General features: G+C 39.3%; 2 protein-coding genes across 5 annotated transcripts in view; both read left to right on the top strand.

Annotated features, from left to right (window-relative positions):
* Positions 1 to 3,941, top strand: part of hdac8 (histone deacetylase 8) — a 54,178-nt gene extending 50,237 nt beyond the window's left edge. For 2 of the 4 annotated variants that reach the window (XM_069893383.1, XM_069893382.1), the window contains one exon: positions 565 to 1,600. In XM_069893383.1, the coding sequence (XP_069749484.1) occupies positions 565 to 573 (9 nt within the window). In that variant the 3' untranslated portion in view covers positions 574 to 1,600. Of the gene's footprint in view, positions 1 to 564; positions 1,601 to 2,803; positions 2,926 to 3,619 lie in introns of those variants that run through there. The other 2 variants (XM_069893381.1, XM_069893380.1) reach the window with 2 other exon arrangements.
* Positions 3,942 to 10,574: 6,633 nt separating this feature from the next.
* Positions 10,575 to 19,319, top strand: cited1 (Cbp/p300-interacting transactivator, with Glu/Asp-rich carboxy-terminal domain, 1). Its single transcript, XM_069896026.1, has 2 exons — positions 10,575 to 10,891; positions 15,406 to 19,319. The coding sequence occupies exon 2, from the start codon at positions 15,432 to 15,434 to the stop codon at positions 15,912 to 15,914; it is 483 nt and encodes a 160-aa protein (XP_069752127.1). The 5' UTR covers positions 10,575 to 10,891; positions 15,406 to 15,431; the 3' UTR covers positions 15,915 to 19,319.
* The last annotated feature ends 661 nt before the right edge of the window (positions 19,320 to 19,980 follow it).

Genomic DNA, 19,980 nt, shown 5'->3' on the forward strand with positions numbered 1-19,980 from the left:
AAAATGATAATTGTTTATTTTTACCTGTTAAGTGTGAATGCCTTTACAAATTTAAAAAGGATTGTGTAAATTTATCAAGATTTTAGTAAATGAATGTTGGTCATTTGCACATTTTAATATGGCTGAAGGTGGTTAATTAAGTATTTCCAATTTCAATAAATGCAAAATAATTATTTGGAATATAGGAGTATTTCCTGGTTTTGTATCTGAGTGAATGCTTGAAGATAATGCAGTTTGAAAATGTGAAGCTGTATCTGCACATAGATTTTATCCCCAGATTATTAATCTCCGAAAATGAACCGTTGAAACCAAAGCAATTCTGATTTCTGTCCAGTAGATGTACAGATTTTTATTTTCAAAATAAGCATGGTTTTTGTTATACAGCTTAATATTCATCAAGACTGTCTCCTCAACTTAATAAAAATGCAGCTGTACTTGTCCATTTTTTGAGCTCTTCTTTTTGGGGATTATTTAAGCCTAAATTGTTATATGAGTAAAACAGTGGTGCAAGCTTGTGAGGTTAAAAGTTTATGTAAAAATGTTGTTCTTTTGTGTGTTTTCCAGGAAATTTGAAGAATGTAATTTAATATGTGACGGGGAATGAGCGGAAGGCTGGAGAAGCCTTTCAACTGAGTCCATTCTGTGCCTGCTGTAGCTGCAGGGGAGACTTGGGTCAAAATTACTTGCAAGTTCCAGGACAACAGATGTTCATTGAAACTTGAAGCTTTAGTTAACACTTTCTTGGTCGATTAAGGAGGAAAGACCTTTGAATATTCCAAGATTTAGTATATTTGCAATTGCTTATTTTGTTAATTTCATGTTGTAAATGTATTTTTATTTCATTTTTAATTGTTTCCTCGCAATGTTATTTTGAAGTTGCAGTTTAATTTCCAGTTGGCCAAAGAAACTGCCAATTATGGATGCAGGAATTCAAATAATATTGTGTTCATTAGGAAACCGTTTATTTAATCAATTTCATTTACAAAGAAATTGCAAAAACAAAAAAAAAATTAAGTGTAAGTTATCAGTTTAGCATTTAGCTGTCCCGTGCTCTGTTCTTTATGTGAAAACCTGGATGTGTAGCTTGAGCTCTCCACTTGACAATTTTCTTGCCTAAGTCTTCAGTGAACGCCATGGTCTCAAACAAAGTTTGTAGAGAGGGAATGTGCAAGGATGAATCTGCCTTTCAATAAATATGTCTGGCCAGAAAATGCAGGATGAAATCTGGTTTTATAGGAATGCACTACAGCATATGGAAATGGTGTCTGCGCCGTAAAGCCATTTGGGAGGAGTTTCAAATAAGAGATTAAAGTTAGTCCTTTACTGTGGGCGTCACTTCAATAAGTTGATCCTACTTTCCTCATGAGGATTTTTTTTTTGATATGGTATTTTGTGTAAAATTTAATATTTTAATCCTTTTGAGGGAATCATTTTGTAATAGCATGGAATCTGGTTTCTCAGCCATCCTTCACTGGGATTGTCTAGGAAAATGCTCTCATCTTTGCAACAATTGATTCTCAACTCAGACAAGGGTCAGGGAAAATTAATTTTGGTGCTGTTTGAGATAAAATTCAGAATTAAAGTTACATGTTGCAAGTAAGTTTTGTTCTTGATTTTGAAGTGCATTCCCAAAAGCGATATTTTTAGTTATTAAGTTTAGTAATCAAAACCCATTTTACAGGGGTGTCCTAAAAACCGAAAGATGTCTCTCATCCTTGAACTGGAACAACTGTAATAAAACCTATTTACATTTTACATGGACGATGGTTTGGAAAGTGTTGCTATTGCTGTGTAAATCCTAGATGAGACTTGTACAGATATTAACTCTATGATGGGCGAAAGTGGATGTGAATGTAGCATGTTAGGACAAGAGTTGGAAATTTTAATACTCTAAGATAAATGTCAGATATCACTAAAAATACTTTTTAAAGAGCAGGTATCAGTATTAATGTTTTAATCATTAGAAATTATGACTAGTATCACCAGTATATTGTTTCACTGCTGATGCTGTTGATAACGTGAGGGAACTAGGTGGAGAAATTACGAAGCCTAACCGCATGAGGTAACTGAATTAAAAACTGAAACTGTAGAGAAACTAACAGGCTACTTTGAGCCTTACATAATGAGGAAGACTTGTTAGGTTAGGCAGTTAATTTAGAAGGGGGAGGTTCTTTATAAAATTATTATTATATAAGCCATTTTTATATTTCTCAAAGGGACCATACTGGTGTCAAAATCTAAAAATAAACTTGCCAAGATTTACTGAAACTTACCGGGTTTTATTTGGTTAATTCCATTATGTAATCCTGGAGAATTCTCACAAGTTGATCATAGTTGACTGCTTGTGTTATGGGCATTGAAAGCTGCTCTTGAGTGTAAATTATTAGTAGTCATGGTCGTTATGTACTGGCTGGCAAATGTGACTGAGCCTAGGAACAATGAGGAACCAAACTTACCAATGGAGATAATATTTTAACCACTGAGTGCTGGGCATTTCCTAGTATTGATCCTAATAATGTGGAAGACTCTGCTCCACGGTCAGCACAGAGTTAAAATGACATTTAGTAATTATTTTTGCAACGTCTTTTGAAGTAAACATCTTCACACAACAGTCACAGTGAGTCGATTAATAACAATAAAGATGTTTTGCTGTTGTGCTGTAGTACAGATACACTCCAATTTTGGAAGCCTAAAATGCTTTACAGAACTGGGGAAGTCCACACAAACAAGTTTTTTGGTTTGCTCTTGTGTTTAAAAAAAAAAATGTATTGTTAATTAAAAAATGTTTCTTTGCTTCTCGCAGTGAATGGCTTTTGGAATGCAATGACCAGTGATTTTGGCAACCACGATTATCTTCCATGTCCAGATATTGGATGAACAGTTTTTGGTCGTTTTGCTTTGAACATTAATCAGGATGCATTCAAGGTATCTGGAATAAAATTTTGAAACACAAGAGTAGCGAATGAATGCAGTACCATGAGAGCAAAATAAAAGATGGCTGTAGAGAGCAGATGAGGCAATAAATGAGCAAAATGAAAATGAAAAGAATTAAAGAGACATTGTGAGACACATTTCTCATTGGACTCTCAGCATCATTTTGGTGATGTTATTGTAGTTGAGGGCGTACGTAGATTTTGAGGGGAATCCAATCCAGCTGCAACTAACAGTTGATTTTTGGACCCCATAATTTCATTTTCCTTTAACATTTACTCACAGAAGCATTCCTGTGAAATTCCTTATTTATTACAAGGAGAAACAATGCCTTGTGTGGTATTGTCATAGGTAATGTGTAGAATTAATGAAACAAAAGATCAATTTATTTTTACATTACTTTCATTTACCAATATTGATTTGTCATTGCCTTTTTATTTTATTTAAACCAGGTCCTAATTAAATGTCCTTTTAACATGTAATTTTAATTATACATCATCCTAAGGTGTTTAGCATTTTATCAATGTTGAGAGTTGAAATCAAATGGTATTTTTTACATTTTCTCCGTAAATGGTTATATGGTTACTGTTTCTCATTTCTGAAGATTTATAGTGAGCAGAAAATGTACACTGAATAGTTATTAATAAAAACAAAATTAAAAATACCAATCTTTTATCTTTACTTTCAGACACTATGCCTTTTAATAGGGCTTCTAAATTATAATGCTCCTTTTTAGGCAGTGCCTCAGGATTGCGGATGATCACTTGAGTTTTGTTGGTTCTGGGATGACGACTATTTCATTTGTAAAAGTGGACCTGAGGTTGCTTGATAAACATCAATACAGCTACAAAACGTTTTTTAATTCACTTTGCAAAATGTAAGAACTCTGTTACAGCATTGCTACAAGCAGCTAGTCTCAACTCAAGAAAGTTCCTTCATGGCTCACAGCTTGAATATTTATGCAAATTTCCAGTTTTCCAGAACATACTAATAAACTTTCATCAAATACATGTTTCTTAGAATTCTTTTGGGATTTGTTAATCTAAGTCACATTCTTAACCAGTGGTAAAAAAAATTTTTTAACGGTTTTTGGCAGAAAAGAGTTCATAATCAGCCTTAGCCTTGCTGAAGTAGAAACAAGAGAATGGAATGCAGTTAGACTACTTTTCACCCAGTTGACAGTTTAGAACTCATATTCTCAAATTGATGGGGCAATATGGTGGCTGAGGGGACAAATGGTGGGTGGTTTGTGAGGTGATTTGCTCTATCTGCCACTTGTGGAGGGCCTCTGTGTGACTGATGAGTGACCAAAAGGTTTCAACACCATCTCGAATGCTCCTCTACTTTGAGCAATCATGGACAAGAGATTCCCAAGAGCCAGATGGGATGATGCACTTCTTCAAGGAGGCTTTAAGTGCATGCCTGCATATTTTCCTCTGTACTATTAATGTCTTTCCAATGGATAGCTTAGAATAGAGCATCTGTTTTGAGAGATTGGTTTTGGGCATCAGAGCACTAATGAATGTGAATATAGGGGGGAAAAAATCTGCTGGAGTGATCTCAGGGGTGGGGGAGGGGGGACTGTCAGAGTGGAACATCAGCATTTCATTTTCTCCCACTGATGCTGCTTGAGCTATTGAGTTTCTCCAGCATTTTTTTCTCTCCCAGATTCCAGTATCTGCAGTCTCTCATATTTTGAATGTAACTAGGTTTTGGACCGAGAGAACTCTGACATTGATTCAGTTGTCATTCAAGTACGTGTGAAGGATGTTTCAGCTTCAATGTTGCTGGCATTGTGTCTTGCACTGTCAACTGTAAGTACTGTAGTCTAAATCTTGGAAGCATATAGAAGTTGGGCCATGAGTTTTCTATTAGGTCGGAGGTCTTGATTTTCAAATGTTCTTGTCAATTGACTAAAGGCTCCATTAAAGATGTTAGTGAATTACACACAATTGACACTGGGCTTCCAAGATGTGGGAAGAGATCAGGTTTACCAAATCTATATGGAGTGCAGTATGATGAAGCAGGGACAAGTTTGTAGAAAATATTTGTCTTGCACATGTTGAGTGCAAGTTTAATGGAAGTATTAATGATGGCTTGGAGTTCAGCTTTTGAGCTTGAATACATACTGCACTTTGACTGCAGAGATTTGGAACCTGTGTAGTCGTGATAATGACAATGGCTAATAAATACTGGCCTTTCCAATCTTCCCCCAGGATTTAAAAAAAACAAATTAAGAAACCTTGAAGTTCATTTATACCATTCAGCTCAAATGTTTCTCATGGCAGAGGGCACATATTCCTAAGTCTCTGAATATAAATGTTCTGATTGATATATTTTTGGTGAATGCATTTATTGATGACCTCTCATTTTGCTCTCATACTATGGTTCTCAGTGAGCACAATGAATGCTGTGAATATTTTGTTCACCACTGAATGGGAAAGAAAATGTTCATTTTGCAAAGAGGATAAAAGGCAGGGATCAAGATTGCCAGACTTGCAAAAGCGCAAGGAAGATAATCAAGCAGTAAAGTGCAGTGTTACGGTTGCTTTGAAAAGGGTTTGAAGGAATCATTCCTTGTTAAAGAAAAGTAGGCAGTAATGTGAATAATTATCTCCATTGGTGAGCGATTGGAAAGAGATTAGTTCTGTCAGGAGCTATCAACACAACTCTTTCCTACTTTACGGGATTAATCCATCCTCATTACCTTCTGTCAGATGGATAAATTTAAGTTGTGCTGATTTATTTCCTTTAAAGATCAAACATGATATTACGATCATGAAGGTAATAATTTCCCAATCTGTTGGCAGCACTTCTCTTTAAAAAGTCACCCAATTATTTTACTTTTTTGCATGTGACAGTAGAACTGAATTCTTACTCTTGTCTTTTTGTCTGAAGTGACAACTTTTTGGTATCCTAGTAAATTGCTCATGGTAATTTTTAACATAGAAACTTCATCTAGTGTGTGGCAACAGCCATTTTAACCCTGAGAAGCTTTCCAACCAAACTACGTCCATACTATTTGTGCAATTTCCTGCATAGTCTCAAAATGTCTAATATTTCTGAAAATAAATTACTCCTGAACGATTATACGTATCCCAAACCCATGGCTCCCTGTAAGAGGTAGAGAGGATAATGAAAAGAGCATTTGGTATGTTTGTCCTCTTAGGCTGAGACCGTCACCTTGCAGTTGTATAGAACATCAGTTAGACTGAAGGTATTGTGTACATTTCACCACACTATAGGATGGATGTGGTAGAAACAGAGAAGATGTTCACTGAGATGTTGTCTGGCATGGATGGCTGTAGTTATAAGGAAAAATTGGATAGGCTGGATTTAATCTCAGGAATGTATGGGGGGGGGGGCGGTTAAGTCAAAAAGGACATAGATCAAACAAAATATTTTTTCTCAAGACAAAAGTCGAATCAAAGGCACAAGTTTAGGTTAAGAGGGGAGAAATTAAAGATACAAAGTGTAATTTTTTTCACACAAGGTGATGATAATCTGGGGTGAGCTGCTCGAAGTGGTAATGGAGGTGGATACAATTACATCTTTTAAAAGTTATTTGAACAGAGATTAAGATATTGGCCTCATGCAGGTAAATGGGATTACTGTATATAGGTGGGTAATAGTCAAAACCCTTATTTTGGCCCCCAAATATGGTATTTTCCATATATTGTAAATGTTGACCCCCCTTATTTTTGGACTCAGCCCATCGGAGCACCCAACATCCTGACCCCAGACTTGCTGCCCGGTCCTGGATGCCCACCCACCCATCCAAGCTCCCAACACCTCAAACGACACAGGTACTTACTATGGTCAAAAGTACTAGCTTTTAACAGTTGACTCTCTAAATTTTACCCTAAAAATTGGTCCATAAGTCAGGGATTGAAACACCTAGTCCTATAAATAACCCACTACTACACATGAATATACAGTAGCATTAATAGGTATGATGGTTGACATGGGAGAGATGGACAATAAGGTCTATTTACATCTATTTCACTGGCCAAGTAACCACTTTTTTTCCCCGAAATATGAATAGAGCAATAATCAAGAACCTCAGTATAATGTGCATCTTTCCTCTAACTTGACACTTATGTTCATGGCAGTTCTATATTTGAGTTAATATCTGTGTCATTGAAACATAATTTCCTCTGAATTTATTTTGTATGAGTCTCCTCTCCCTGCAGAAACTGATGATGTAGTTTTTTGGAGTGCAGGATTTTCTGGACATTATTATTGGCAATCAAAATTGCCACAAGAATGTTCACAACATTCAATGAATTCAAAAGTCATTAAAACCATTCAAACGATAAAACATTCAAAACACAAGTCAATAAATTCATTGAATAATGTAAATTACTTTCACCTTAATTCCATGCAACCCATTTTCTCCATGGGTGGGAATTCTCTTTCTTCCTGGGGTAAATTTGCAGCCTTTGAGGAATCCAGCAGTCAGCAAAACTCTCCAAACACCTACATGCACACAGGTTTCCTGGACTTTCTGAAACTTACCAGAGGAAATGCAACTGTTCCTTGTTAAACAGCTGGCATTTTCATTCATCAGGAAAATCTGGGTCAGAATGACAGTTTGGATCAATGGAGTCTTTGAGTAAATGAGCCAGGAGATTTGGTAATGATATTTTCATCTTGTAGGAGAGGCGGTTTTCACATTTGAAACACAGATTCAAATAACATCATCATCTTGTCAATCCATGGAATTTTGAAGAAACTGGAGTAATCATCAGGAAAAGATCTGAGGAAGAGTCTTTGACCTGAGACATTAATTCTGTTCCACCAATATGGTCCGACCTGTCGAGGATTGCCAGCATTTTCCACTTTGTATCAGAAAAAGATATTGTCAGGCTGGTTCATTTCTGATTTTTGAACTTATTGATGAATCCACTTTCAAAGTAGCTATTTTAAAAAATCACGAAATTTCCACATCATCTGTTCTCGAAGTTTAGCACCCTTGTTTTTGTTAGTAGTGCCTATATGGTGATAAGAATTTTGGTACATCTTAACATTGTAACTTATGCAATTTGCAATAAGTAAACACTCATTACCTATAATTGAGTGGCTTTAATGATGCGAGTTGCCAGGTGGGAGTGAACATCCCTCTTGACAGACGAAAAGCAGAATGCCAACATACAAAGAATCTGCTACCTGCTAACTCCGAAGGCTGCCCCTGACACTGAAACTCGAGGAAGATTGGGTTCCTTGCATCTTCCCATGTTGTTTACTATTAAAGTTGGCTGCAGACAATTGATATCCATCAAAGTCAGTACACTGAATGTTCAAGGCTTACAGATAGATGTTCAAATAATGCCTCCTTGCAAAGCATCACAAATTAATCAAAACTGATGAATATCTGGTAAACAAGATCCTAACTGGCAAAGTATTGGGAATAGCTATTTCTCCCAGGTAACCGCATGTTGAGGATTCAGACTGCTTCGACAATCCAAACGAATGACTCTGGGCAACCTGCCAGTGACGCTACTGGATTGGTCCTTCGACCCGACTATTCCAGACTAGAGTCATTTTAATCTCAGGACAGGACAAAACATCCTGCCAGATGCAGGAAGGAAGCCAGATTGTACTCTTTCATGAAATGGTGGAAATTCCTATTATGGGTGGAAGCTGAAACCCTTTAAAAGAATCAAGACTCCATCTATATTAAAAGACTGCCATATTTGTACTTCAAAGCCGAAGCAAATAATTTCATGTTGCTTTGAGAACTCGCTTTCTCAGTGAAGCCAATAAAAACATATTCTGTTCATCTTTCTTACTTGAATGTGGCAAATAAAAGTTGATTAACACATGCGATGGAGATGGATATATAGGTATGAATTTGATATAATAAGTAAGAATTCACGGTAGCTGTGCCAAAAGGATAAAGCACAGCTACAGGGAACATTTTTTCCCCCGCTGGAAGGAAGCGTAGTTTGCAATGCGAAGCGTTGGAATGATATGGCATTGAAAAGTGAATGGGTTTAACGGGCTGCCAAGTTGTCCTGAGCCCTGAGATACACTGTTAATGAAGTGTCGATTAGACGGCTACTTTTGTGCAAGAGTCCTGAACATCTGCCTGATCTGAAGAATGGAAAAGGGCTGTTACAAAACATGGAGCCATATTTATGGCAAGCATCATGGACTGCTTTGGACAATAACACAGGACAACGAAGATTTTGCTTCTTGAACACTTTTATAGATTTTATAAATTTTGGGTAGCTGATCACGAAAATTACCTTAAAAATGTCCCATCACAATAAAAGTCAATTTACAGCAATGCTTTTTCAACTTCCTACGTGATACTGCAAATCTGAAATTATCTTTGAGTTCATTTTGAAGTCTATCTTAATCCTGATTTTTTTTTCAGGAAGCAAACTTTTAGGAAAAAAGTGTGTTGTCCAGTGTAATCTATCCGTGAAATTTTACATGACGTTTCTTGGCAATCCAAAATCAGAGTTACTGGTGGAAAATGGTGCTAGAAATCAGAAATAAAAAGACTGTGATCAGGCAAGTGTCTCCAGAAAGAATAGGTCAAAGATCGATCATGTTTCACCAGAATTGGTGAATTAGATTTCACAGGACGATAAAAGTTAGTTATTTTCTTCTGATCTCAAAGTATTCAATCTGCCAAATGCAAACTGAAATTAAATGCTCTCAAAAATCTTCTACATCCGATTTGTCAAAAATAAACACAAGGATGGTGGAGAAAGAAAATAATTCCGGAGAAACACAAAGATTGCAGACGAAGGGACTTTTAACGCGTCAGGCAGCATCCACAGTTTGAAATGGTCGGTCGACGTCTCGTGTGCGGTTCTTTTATCCAAATTAATGGTGGACAACATAAATATTTTGCAGGTGAAGTGCCATTTAAAAAAATTGTGGGCCGAATTGGTATTTTCCGAGTTCTTCAGTGCCCGTTAAAAAAAATCATATTCAAGTGATCTCTTAGTGGAACCAGCAACAACAAATAATAATGAAGGTCGTGGGATTCTGCAGAAAGTAAAATTCGAAAATCCGTAGACTCCATGGTTGAAGTAAACCGAAACGTTGGTTATGTATTTTTTACCGTTGCTATATAAAGGAAATTGACCTGCTGAGTTTTCTGCCTCTGGTTGTAAACGTTCAAGTGTAATCAGTTGTCCTTCTGAGTCCTCATCAGCTTTAGTTGGCATTTTAGATTTAAAAAAAATGAAAGCATTGGTTCTGTCGAATTCTCGAAATTCAACCAGAGCCGCTTAATATGCATTTCGAATCAAGAAGCGGACTGAAGGATTGGGCTGTTGTCCGCCCCAAGTTGTAGTCTGGCATCACATATTGGAAATATTCTCCCTTTGATGAAGTAAAAACACAGTGCTGGAGAAACTCAGTGTGCTTTAGATGGTTATGTGCAGATAATAAAGGACCCCGACCTGCTGAATTTCTCCAGCACTGTGCTTTTACTTCAACCACGCTGTCTGCAGACTTTCATGTTTTACTCTCTCTGGTGAAGGCTTAGTTTTGTTGATCAGAGGAATGAATGAAAAGTCATTGCGACCTCGCACACATTCGAAGTATCTCAGCCGCTGGAATGCGCTTTGATTGAGAGGTAATGACAGGACAGGGGTGTGTTTTCCACTCGAGCACTCGAATCCAGACCAGATTTTTCCAACCACCCTACTCGGTGAAATCTGTACTTCGTATCCCTGAAAGCTGATGGAACTGGGACAGAATCAAGTGCGGAGACCGAGGAAAGGGACTTGCATTGCAATTGGGGGATTGACGGAGGGCGGATGGGATCTCATGAAGCGCGGGCCACTCTTTAGGACCCGCGTGAACTCTTGGTCGCTCCACGTTCACCAGGATCCAATCTGCGTCGAGATCCCCTTCGCCCCATTCCTTCTATTCGACCGTGTGCCCGGACCCAAGAATCGATTTTGATCTGCGGGGAGTTCTCCACGTCGTGCGGGTGAGCGAAGTCCAGCAGGGGTGGGATCGCGTCGCAGAGAAGCTCCGCATTTGGGGGGGGGGGGGGTCCATTGTTTGGGGAAGGGTGGGGTGGGAGAGGGAACTTGCACCTTCCATCGGATCCCGTTTGCGAGAAATAATCTTGAGTCATCAACGCGGGTCGTCATCCTTGGAGAGTGAGTTTGGTCAGTGGACTCTCCCCATTGCCCTTTGTTTGAAGCCCAACTAGTGCATTTTGAAAACTAGATCGACTTCCAATAAAGCCAATGGAAGCAGCCTCCGGCTGGGTGGTTTAAGAGAGCCGGTCGCTCCTCCGCTACCTGCTGCTTTCGCCATTCTGTTGAATATCTATCTGGGGATATTTAGCCAGAGTCTGGCCCTTTCGACATCAGTTGGAGCCAGGCCGATGAGCTACGTTTGGAATTTAAACCCATCGAACATTTACTTCGAATAAAAGAGCCGAAATCATCCTGCAACGGCGTTGGGGGACATCCGCCTCCTTGTTTAACCAACACGCGGGTCTCTTAACACACAAATGTGCTGAAGAAACTCCAAGGAAGTCAATGGGATTCCTGCCGATGGGCGCAGGCTCCAAACCTTCCTGGTTGGGGACTGCGTTGACCTGCCGAGTTTCTCCAGCACTCGACCCCAGCACCTGCAGATGCTCATGTTTAACACGCAGGTCTCTGAGTTTTACCTCCACCCAGGCAAACCCTTCATCTTTCTAAATGTCCAGACGTAATCCTCACTCAGTACCCTGCTTTCTAGTGCACGAGAGCAAATGCTTCACTTTGATGATCAATTCAGTGCGTTGGATGAATGGAGGTCGCTCGTAAAATGTGTGTCGATGCTTTGAAAAGTTCAACTCATTCACCGAATATGAAGGTTGAAGCCCTGGGAAGTTAACATTAAAAGCGTCCGAGAAATTAGAATAACGGCGAATGTTAAACGTAATGCATTATTCTGGGATCTCCACAACCTTTCGTGTAGGTGACTGGCGGAAGAATTGGAGACCGACACGGTGTTAATGGGAATGTGAGAGAAAAAGTGTGAGAATGAAGTACTGGGATTGAGCTGAGACTCGACGTCCCGAATGGCTTTATTTTACATCGAAAGAAAAGATGGAATAGGAGGGAACTAGAAAGGATATTGGTTCTCACACAAAGGAGTTTAGTGCCTTGGAACAGTTACTGGCTCTTCGGCCCGTCAATACCGATCCCATTTGACACCCCCTGGCTTGCCCCCCCCCCCTCTCTCTCTCGACCTTTGCGATTCAAGAACATGTCTTAAAATGTGGTGAAGGTTGACTGGAGAGGCCTTGCCAGGAGAAAAGTGTTGCAATTCTGCCTTGATAATTACAGAACCACGGGTCCAATAATTAAAAAAAACCCCTTTGTCGTAATTGAACAAGTAGAATTCAATTTTGTTACTGCAAACCATGAAGCGTTTTAAAATAAATAACTTCCGGGGGGGGGGGGGGGGGGGTCGTCGGCACCTCTGTCCGGACACTTTTATTGCCCATTCCGAATTCCTTGAGGAGACGGGGGTGACTCGAGCCACCTCTCTGAACCACCGCCGTCCTCCTGTCTTTCACGGATGGTTTAAACCTCTCCGAGAAAACTACAAAGTGGCCTTCCCTATTATTTGAAAACTCTAGCCAGGAGGAGGAACATCCAAATGCAGGACCCGCTTTTAAATAGAAGCGAGGAAGGGAAAAGTGTGAAGTAAACTTTTGTAACCTGTATCAACGACTTAATTTCGTTCGTCACGATCTTTGAAGGAGGTAATTTATAGAATAAAAGGAAGGACTGGAGCGGTGCTGAAAAGCAACTTTTTTTTTGCTGCGAATTCCTTTCAATGCAGGTATTTCTCGGGTTCCGCGTTGTTTCTGCCTTGTGATCATTTAGTTTCTAATTCAAGGTCCGTGTTCTGCAGCGCCTTCAGTCTGTAAAATGTGAACTGCACCATGTCAGGTGTCCGCAGACCCAATATTTTTTAAAATTTAAATTGAGACATGCAGTAACGAGCCCGTGCCGCCCAATTCACACCCAATTAACCTACACCCCCGGGGAAACCCTCGCAGACACGGCCAGAGCGTACAACAGCGCGGGATTCGAACCTCCTGTACGCCACGTTCTAAATGTAGTGTTACATGACAATATGGAACCTTTACCTTATCAAAGCCCAGGAAAACAATATCTGCTCCTCTTTTTTTTAAATTTTTTATTTTTCACACCATAAATCACAATAGCCATGATATACACTTTTTCTTTTCCACACATTTACAGTGACTTTTTCTCCCTCCCCCCTCCCTCCTCCCAAGCCACCCCCCCACCCCCCCCCCTCTCATCCATTTTAGGTATGCAATCTAGGTTGCATTAATTCAGTCAGACAATGTTGTCATTCAACAAAAATACACCAGAAATTCTACTGAGTCCATTCTTTTCTTTTCTTCTCCTTCCATCAACTTAGGTAATGTTTGTTCCCGGTAGGTTTTCGCTATTGTATTTAATGTAAGGCTCCCATACTTGTTCGAATATTTCAATATTATTTCTTAAACTATATGTTATTTTTTCTAATGGAATACATTTATTCATTTCTATATACCATTGTTGTATTTTCAAATTATCTTCCAATTTCCAGGTTGACATAATACATTTTTTTTGCTACGGCTAGGGCTATCTTGACAAATCTTTTTTGTGCATCTTCCAAGTCAATTCCAAATTCTTTATTTTTTATGTTACTTAGGAGAAAGATCTCTGGATTCTTTGGTATATTGTTTTCTGTTATTTTATTTAATATCTGATTGAGATCATCCCAAAATTTTTCTACTCTCTCACATGTCCAGATTGCATGAATTGTTGTTCCCCTTTCTTTTTTACATCGAAAACATCTATCAGATACTGTTGGGTCCCATTTATTTAACTTTTGCGGTGTAATGTATAGTCTGTGTAACCAATTATATTGTATCATACGCAGCCTCGTATTTATTGTATTTCTCATCGTTCCAGAGCATAACTTCTCCCATGTTTCCTTTTTTATCTTTATATTTAAATCTTGTTCCCATTTTTGTTTAGTTTTACCATTTGTTTCCTCATTCTCCTTTTCTTGCAGTTTAATATACATATTTGTTATAAATCTTTTGATTAACATTGTATCTGTAATCACATATTCAAGGTTACTTCCCTCTGGTAAACTCAAATTGCTTCCTAATTTATCTTTCAAGTAGGATCTCAGTTGGTAATATGCCAGCGCTGTATCTCCAGTTATATTGTACTTATCTCTCATTTGTTCAAAGGATAAGAATCTACTTCCTGAAAAACAATTTTCTATTCTTTTAATCCCTTTTTTTTCCCATTTTCTAAAGGCAAGGTTGTCTATTGTAAAAGGGAGTAGCTTATTTTGCGTCAATATTAGGTTTGGTATTTGGTAATTTATTTTATTTCTTTCTACATGAATCTTCTTCCATATATTGAGGAGATGGTGTAATACTGGAGAAGTTCTATGTTGTACCAATTTTTCGTCCCATTTATATAATATGTGTTCAGGTATCTTTTCCCCTATTTTATCTAATTCTAGTCTCGTCCAGTCTGGTTTTTCCCTTGTTTGATAAAAATCTGATAGGTACCTTAATTGTGCGGCTCTATAATAATTTTTGAAGTTTGGCAATTGTAAGCCTCCTTGTTTATACCATTCTATTAATTTATCTAGTGCTATCCTCGGTTTCCCCCCTCTCCATAAAAATCTCCTTATTATTTTCTTTAACTCTTTGAAGAATTTTTCTGTCAGTTGTATTGGCAATGCCTGAAATAAGTATAGTATCCTTGGAAAAATGTTCATTTTAATACAGTTTATCCTTCCTATCAGTGTTAGTGGTAGCTCTTTCCAATGCTCTAAATCGTCCTGTAATTTTTTCATTAGTGGATTGTAATTGAGTTTATATAATTGGCCTAGATTTTTGTTTATTTGCACACCTAGGTATCTTATTGCCTGCATTTGCCATCTGAATGGGGATTCCTCCTTAAATTTTGAGAAATCCGCGTTATTCATAGGCATTGCTTCACTTTTATTTACGTTTATCTTGTATCCCGACACTTCTCCATATTCCTTCAATTTCTTATATAGTTCTTTTATTGATAGTTCTGGTTCTGTTAAGTACACTATCACATCATCCGCAAACAGACTGATTTTATATTCCCTGTCTTTTATTTTTATTCCTTTTATATTATTATCTATTCTTATCGATTCTGCTAGTGGTTCTATAGCTAGCGCAAACAATAATGGTGATAGTGGGCATCCCTGCCGCGTTGACCTGCTTAAGTTAAATTGCTTTGATACATGTCCATTTACTGTCACTTTCGCTAACGGTCCCTCATATAATGCTTTAATCCAATTAATAAACTTCTCCGGTAAACTGAATTTTTGCAATACTTTGAACAATATCTGCTCCTCTTGACGTATACCTGCCTTGGTGATGCTAATTTTTAGTGATTTTGTCCCCCTCTCCCTATGCAGGTCCCTGCACGATCTCTCCGGGGTCTATGAGTTCTCTGGCTTTCTCAGAACGAACAGACTGTGAAGCCGTCACCATGCTGCACTATGGGGATTCGGTGGCGAGGACCAGGGTTCCCAGCAGCTCCACGGGGCAGTTTAACGCTGGGCTGATCGCTTCTTCGTGCGGGGTCCAGAAGCAACAGTTCACCCTGCACGGCCCACAGCTGTTGGCCAGTTTCCAACTGCAGAAACTCAACAGCCAGTACCACAGCTCGGCGCTGCAGCCAGCTCCAGTGCCCGGAGACCACCACCACCACGCCGCGGTTGCTGTCCATTCCCCAGCCCAGGCCAACCCAGGAGCGGCAGCCCAACACACGTCGGGCATCATGGACACGGACCTCATCGACGAGGACGCGCTGATGACCTTGGTGCTGGAATTGGGGTTGGATCGAGTGGACGAGCTGCCTGAACTCTGGTTGGGGCACAATGAGTTTGATTTCACCTCAGACGTGACGTCGGTCACCTGCTGACAGAGCCAGGGAACTGTGTGGACTCATCCGATCTCAACTCCTTCAAACGGACTTAAAGCAACTGCAGCCGGTTTCCAATTGCACGAACAACCTCAGATAATGAAGTGGCCTTTGCATTGTCCAGAGTTGCACCCTCAGTTTTTCAAACTTTCAAGGATATTCGGAGAAGCTGAGCCGACGAAGGAGTATTCTCAATCTTGAAAACCTTGCCTATGTTCTTACCCAAGGACAAGAACGAGATCTATTGACACAAACCGAGATGTCAATTTTAAATCCCCTTAACGAGGGAGCCCAGGTATAAACAGAGGCTCGAATGGCATGCCGTAATACAGCCCGTGCCTGGGGATATTCTGGCTGCTTTGTTGAGCTGGAGACTTTAAAACGGGACCCTAGGTTTTTCTATACGACCAAATGGATGCAGTCACCTTTCCACTTCCTTTCATTGTTGCTCTGCAGGGCAGCTTCATGGAACCGCTGAGGGATTTGTAAAGTTGCTGTAGTTCGTGGTCAGCGCTGGGGTTGGACTTTCTCGCACCAGTCCATGTTGCCATGTGGCTCAGGCCTGAAACATCGCCAATATATCTCTCCATACATGCTGAAAAGGCCAACTGAGTTTCTCCAGCATTTCGGTGCTTTTACCGCAGCATTTCACACCTTCTCAGTGTTGCATCTCCGGGTCCCGGCTGATGACGAGAAAACAGTTGCCACCCATCCTTCCGATCGCTTGCACCCTGCATGGTTTGCTCACCCTCGTTTGTTGCGTTTTAAAAAATAGTACAACATGACTTAATGCAGGAGAATGTTTGCTCTTTGGAGTGAATGCAGAATAGTAGCACAAAGGAGACACTTCATTGGTAGATCTCCCCAGGCCAAGTCCCTGAACTGAGATTCGAATGACTAGACATACAGCACGGTAACAGGCCCTTCTGCCCCACGAGCTCATACCGCCAAAATGCTCCAATGAACCTACAACCCCCAGTACATTTTGAACGTTGGGAGGAAACCATAGTCTCCAGAGGAAACCCACACAGACCTGGGGAAAACTTACAAACTCCTTACAGACAGCGTGGGATTTGGACCCAGGTCACTGGGGCTGTAATACCGCCACACAATTCTTAAGACAGCAGTAGTGAGTGTTTACCATTTCTGTGTGAAGCAGCACGAGTGATCTCTTGATCGCCACATAAAACCATCAAGTGACAACTGGTCTTAAATTAGAAAAGGTGTTCAACCTGACCTTGGACATAAATGAAGAATAACACAGTAAACTAATTGAAAAATACTACATGAATTGGTACTGCAGTTCCATAAAGAATGAGTTTAATCAGTCCGTGACTTCCAGCATTCATTCCATCAGCAACTGGCCAGTTATACGCAAGTTCCTTCAGAAAACCAGAAAGTAAAATCTAACGAGTAACATACTCCAGTATGGTTCGATAGTCAGTGGATCATACCTTGAATATATTCAATGACTCAGCCTCCACATCCATCTGAGGTAGAGAATTCCAGGGTCACAGAGAAGAAATACCTTCTCATTTAAGATAACAATGGGTAACATCGTATTCTGACACAATGCTCCCTAGTTCTAGATACCCCAAACAGAGTAAACATCCTCTCAGCAAACCCCAGTTGATTGCCTTTCACAATCTTATCTGTTTCAATGAAATCACCTCTTAATTTTTTTTGAACATGAATGAGTATAGACCCAATTTGCTCAATCTTTCAAGATTAGTTTTATTGTAAAAGAAATAATACATAAATGTAATATTACACAAAATTTCCTTTTGCCTGCTGTTAGGCAAATATTCTCCTGGCATTTCTTACAACAAAAGAGAGTCCCTTCAGAGTCAGTGTCCGTGGATTCACCTCCAGCGCTTCTGCAACCTCTGCAGCTGCTCAGGCCTGTCTGATCCATTGGTAACCTGAGTTCCAGATCCAAACCTTCGATACGATCAGGAAGTGTTGGGTCCCTGAGCCTCATCAGGAGCCCTTCTTGCTCTCAGCACCCTTATCGAACCTTGGTTCCAATACATGATTCCCAGGAGCCAGTGTGCGAAGGCCCGCAGACTATGTAGGTCCTTCGACCGCAAATTGCCAACAGCCCACAGTCTGTGTTAGTCTTTCAGCCACTGAGCCCCTTGCAGGTCCGCTGCTATGGTCACCGTCCGGTAGGGTTGACTCCTATGAGATCAACTATTTATATCAAGAATCAACCTTGTGGAGCCTTTCTGAATTGCACCAATTCAATCATATCCTTCTTTAACTAGGGAGCATCCTATAAATTTGCATCCACATTTCCCTTTTGTACTCCATATCCCAGCAACAAAGGGAAGCAGCTTCTTGGCCTTATAACTTGTTGTACATTATTGTTTTATGTTTCATGTACTTAGGACCTGCAGATTCTCTCTTCTCTTTTCCTACAACATTTGAATAATTTACCCTTTCATTTACCTCACATTTTCCTATACTATACTCCAGATGCTAACTCATGTAGACCATCTATATCCTTCTGGAGGTTTCTCACAATTTGCTAATCCTTTGGATCATCAGAAAAATTGTTTATTTGTACACTTTTTCCAAAATGTTAATACAGATCATTAATAGTTAAGTCCCAGCACAGATCCATGTGGCTCTTTGTTTACTATTAGTCATTTGCCTATCCATACCTATATATGACCCCACCCTATGCAGTCTGAACTCATAAGAATAAATTTATATTGAAAAGTTTGAACAATTAGGGTGAGAGTTGAATTTCAGTGCTATCATATTGATGGGCAAATAAGTAAAATAAAGAACTCCCTATAATTCTGACAACTGTTTTAACTGCAGTTACATACTTAATAGGGAATTGCTGACTAGAAATTCAGGAAATGGACATGAGCCAGTTCACACTGAAATGCACCAAAGTGATCATTAAATCCTTGAACGTGACATTTTTGTGAAGGAAATAATATTCAGTTCTTCTTTCTCATGGACTTAAAGGTAGTTTCTCCTAAACAAAAATGTTGTGCAAAGTTGACACTAATTTAGTCATGAATGGCTCACTTACAGCTCCTTTCTGCTATGGCTTTGCAATATAGAAATAAAATAAAGGATCCTACTGGTCTACATGATAGATATGAAACATTTCCAGAGATTATTCAGAGGAAGTTCTGTAAATTCTAATGATTATTGTCTTATTTTTAAACAACATTCAATGGTGAAACAGTATTTTATACAAACAGTACCATTAAATTACTTCCTTTTGTAAAGTCATTTGCTGATGTTTAATACAGACACATGCTAGAGAAAAATGACAAACTGTGGCACTTTTGACTTATTCTGCGGTGCATGTTGTAAAACTGTATAGCTTGCACCAAAATTAATTTACCAGAATGATACTTAATAAACATTTGTTGAATTCAAGTGAAGGAGCTTTGTGTGCCTCATTTAATTTCACTTAGTAGTTAAAAATTTGGGCTGACATTTAGAATGCTTATTGTATGGTTGAATGAAGAAATGGTACAAATAATGAATAATTCTTTCAATATGTTATTTCTCTTCACATCTTCAACATTTTATTGCTAAATCTGACTTTTTTTTAACTAGTCACTCTCGTCATCCTTTTCTGTTCATATTGGAATTGATAGCAATTGGAAACAAAATCTCCTCCTCACTGATTATCAACCCAGACACTCCTCAAGGATGCATGCTTAGCCCCCTGCTCTACTGTGCGGCCAGGCACAATTCCAATGCTATCTACAAGTTTGTCGATGACACAACAATCGTCAGAAGAATTACAGACAGTAATGAGGAAACATACAGGAGGGAGATAGATCAGCTCGTTGAGGGTGTCACAACAACAACCTTGCACTCGATGTTAGCAAGACCATGGATAGGATTGTGGACTTCAGGGGGAAGTCAGGAGAACACAAACCAGTCCTTGTGAAGGGCACAGCAATGAAGAGGGTCAAGTATTTCAAATTCCTGGGTGTCAACATCTCTGAAAATCTGTTCTTGATGCAATCATAAAGAAGGCTCGTCAATGTAAGGAGTTTCAGGAGATACATTATGTCACTGAAATTTT

Source organism: Narcine bancroftii, chromosome 8, assembly GCF_036971445.1.
Source record: "Narcine bancroftii isolate sNarBan1 chromosome 8, sNarBan1.hap1, whole genome shotgun sequence".
Lineage (NCBI taxonomy): Eukaryota > Metazoa > Chordata > Chondrichthyes > Torpediniformes > Narcinidae > Narcine > Narcine bancroftii.

Coding starts and splice junctions, on each gene's coding strand:
- cited1 (XM_069896026.1), top strand. CDS start 15,432: ATGAGTTCTCTGGCTTTCTCAGAACGAACAGACTGTGAAGCCGTCACC.